This window comes from Tupaia chinensis, unplaced genomic scaffold, assembly GCF_000334495.1.
Source record: "Tupaia chinensis unplaced genomic scaffold, TupChi_1.0 Scaffold000037_4, whole genome shotgun sequence".
Classification (NCBI taxonomy): Eukaryota; Metazoa; Chordata; class Mammalia; order Scandentia; family Tupaiidae; genus Tupaia; species Tupaia belangeri.
The window spans coordinates 401933-403656 of record NW_006159487.1 but is presented as its reverse complement, the minus strand read 5'-3'; the positions used below and the strand labels follow the sequence as shown (position 1 = coordinate 403656).

General features: G+C 64.0%; 1 protein-coding gene across 1 annotated transcript in view; it reads left to right on the top strand.

The window, feature by feature from the left end:
* HEPACAM (hepatic and glial cell adhesion molecule) overlaps window positions 1-1724 on the top strand; it is a 27220-nt gene that overhangs the window by 17207 nt on the left and 8289 nt on the right. Inside the window, exons 4-7 of the mRNA XM_006140581.3 lie at window positions 180-270; window positions 894-967; window positions 1236-1306; window positions 1638-1723. Coding sequence (XP_006140643.1) covers window positions 180-270; window positions 894-967; window positions 1236-1306; window positions 1638-1723 — 322 coding nt within the window. The remainder of the gene's footprint in view (window positions 1-179; window positions 271-893; window positions 968-1235; window positions 1307-1637; window position 1724) is intronic.

Genomic DNA, 1724 nt, shown 5'->3' with positions numbered 1-1724 from the left:
TGAGTCCCGCCCCCACCCCCGCAGGCAGGGGCCGCGAGGGGCCAGGCGGGTCTCACCAACAGCGGAGGGGCCGCAGAGCTGGGCCCGGCTCTACGAGCCTGCCCTTGGCCAGCTGTGCTCCGCTGCCGGGAGCTTGTGCGGCCCCCGGAGCCTCCGCCTCTCGCATTCTCTGTTCCCAGGAAGAAGCTCCCTGTACATCATCTTGTCTACAGGAGGGATCTTTCTCCTTGTGACCTTGGTGACAGTCTGTGCCTGCTGGAAACCCTCCAGGTCCCACCCTCAAGCGCCCTAGCCCTGACCTGTCCCAACCCCAAGCTTCGTTCTTTCCCACCTTTTCTCAAAGCCATGCATGTTCATGTGCATGTGCATGTGTGTGCTGTGTGTGTGAGTGCACGCGTGGTTTTTTTAAGATAGTCTTGCCGGGCCATGACCTCCTCCTCCCCATTCAGGGCACCACCACACACCCAGGCCCCATGTGGCCCCAGCCTACTGAGCAGTGGCCTCCCGCAGGGACATCTGCTCTCTTCCTGTGTCCCCATGTCTTCCCTGGCCCTGCACCCTCCCCAGCCCCACCTGCCCACCACAAGCACAGACAGCCCCCCTCCGTGTCACACAGCCCCACATGGTGGAGGCTCTCTCTTGCCTGGCATGTTCCTTGGGCCAGGCCCTGGGGTGGTGGCTCCCAGGTACCGCTTGGATCACCTGCAGGAGCAGGGGATGGCATTGTGTCTTGGGTGGTGACTCGGATTGTCCCTGGTCACATGCCGGAGACAGATTCGGTGCACCAGAAAGCTTGTCGGGACCCCACCCTCCTTGTCCACTCGTGGGCTCTCGCCCTGTGTCCAGGGTCCTGCTCACACTAGCGGCTCTGTCTGAGGTGGCTCCATTTGCAGGAAGAAGAGGAAGCTGGCGAAGCACAGCTCCCTGGAGTACATGGGTCAGGGCGAGGGCCGTCTCCAGTCGGAAGGTGAGTGCCCAGCTGCCCGGCCGTCCCCTGGGCTCAGATCAGGGCGCCGTTGGGGGCAGGACTGGGTGACAGGGTAGCAGCTAGGCGGGGCCTCTTCTTCCCCTCCTTCACCCTCCTCCTCCCTCCCTACCTCTCTCCTACTCTCCCACCTCCTCCCAACCTCCCTCCCCCTGGGCTAAGCAGGGCTGGGCATTCCTTAAGGCGTGGATGAGAGGTGCCTCTGTGCTGGTGGCTGGGAGCCTGGGCCACCTCCTTCTCCCCTGTGCAGCTGACACCCTGCCACGAGGCGGAGACCAGGAGCGGAAGAACCCGGTCGCGCTCTACCTCCTGAAGGACAAGGTGAGCACCAGGCCGGGTGACAGGGGACCCACCGACGAGGCTGGGGCTGCGGTACTGAAGGGTCAGACAAGTGAGCAACGGCAGCTCTGGGCTTCAAACCTGGGTCTTTGGACCCTGGTTCTGGAGATTCCCCACTGTCCCACAGTTGCTCTGTCTCGACTGTCCCGGACAGGTGGCAAGGGGTGAGTAAGGGGCCTGGAGCTCACGTTAGTTAGCACTCCGACAGGACTGCCCTGCACGGCTGGCTTTCACCACGCAGTTCTCGCACCCTGCGACCCCAGACCCTGCAGCTGGGCCTACCGGCCGCTGACCACTGTGCGTGTGCTTGCAGGAGTCTGCCGAGCCCGAGGAGAACCCCACCATGGAGCCTCGGAGCACCCCGGAGTCTGGCCCGCCCGGATACTCTGTGCAACCCGCC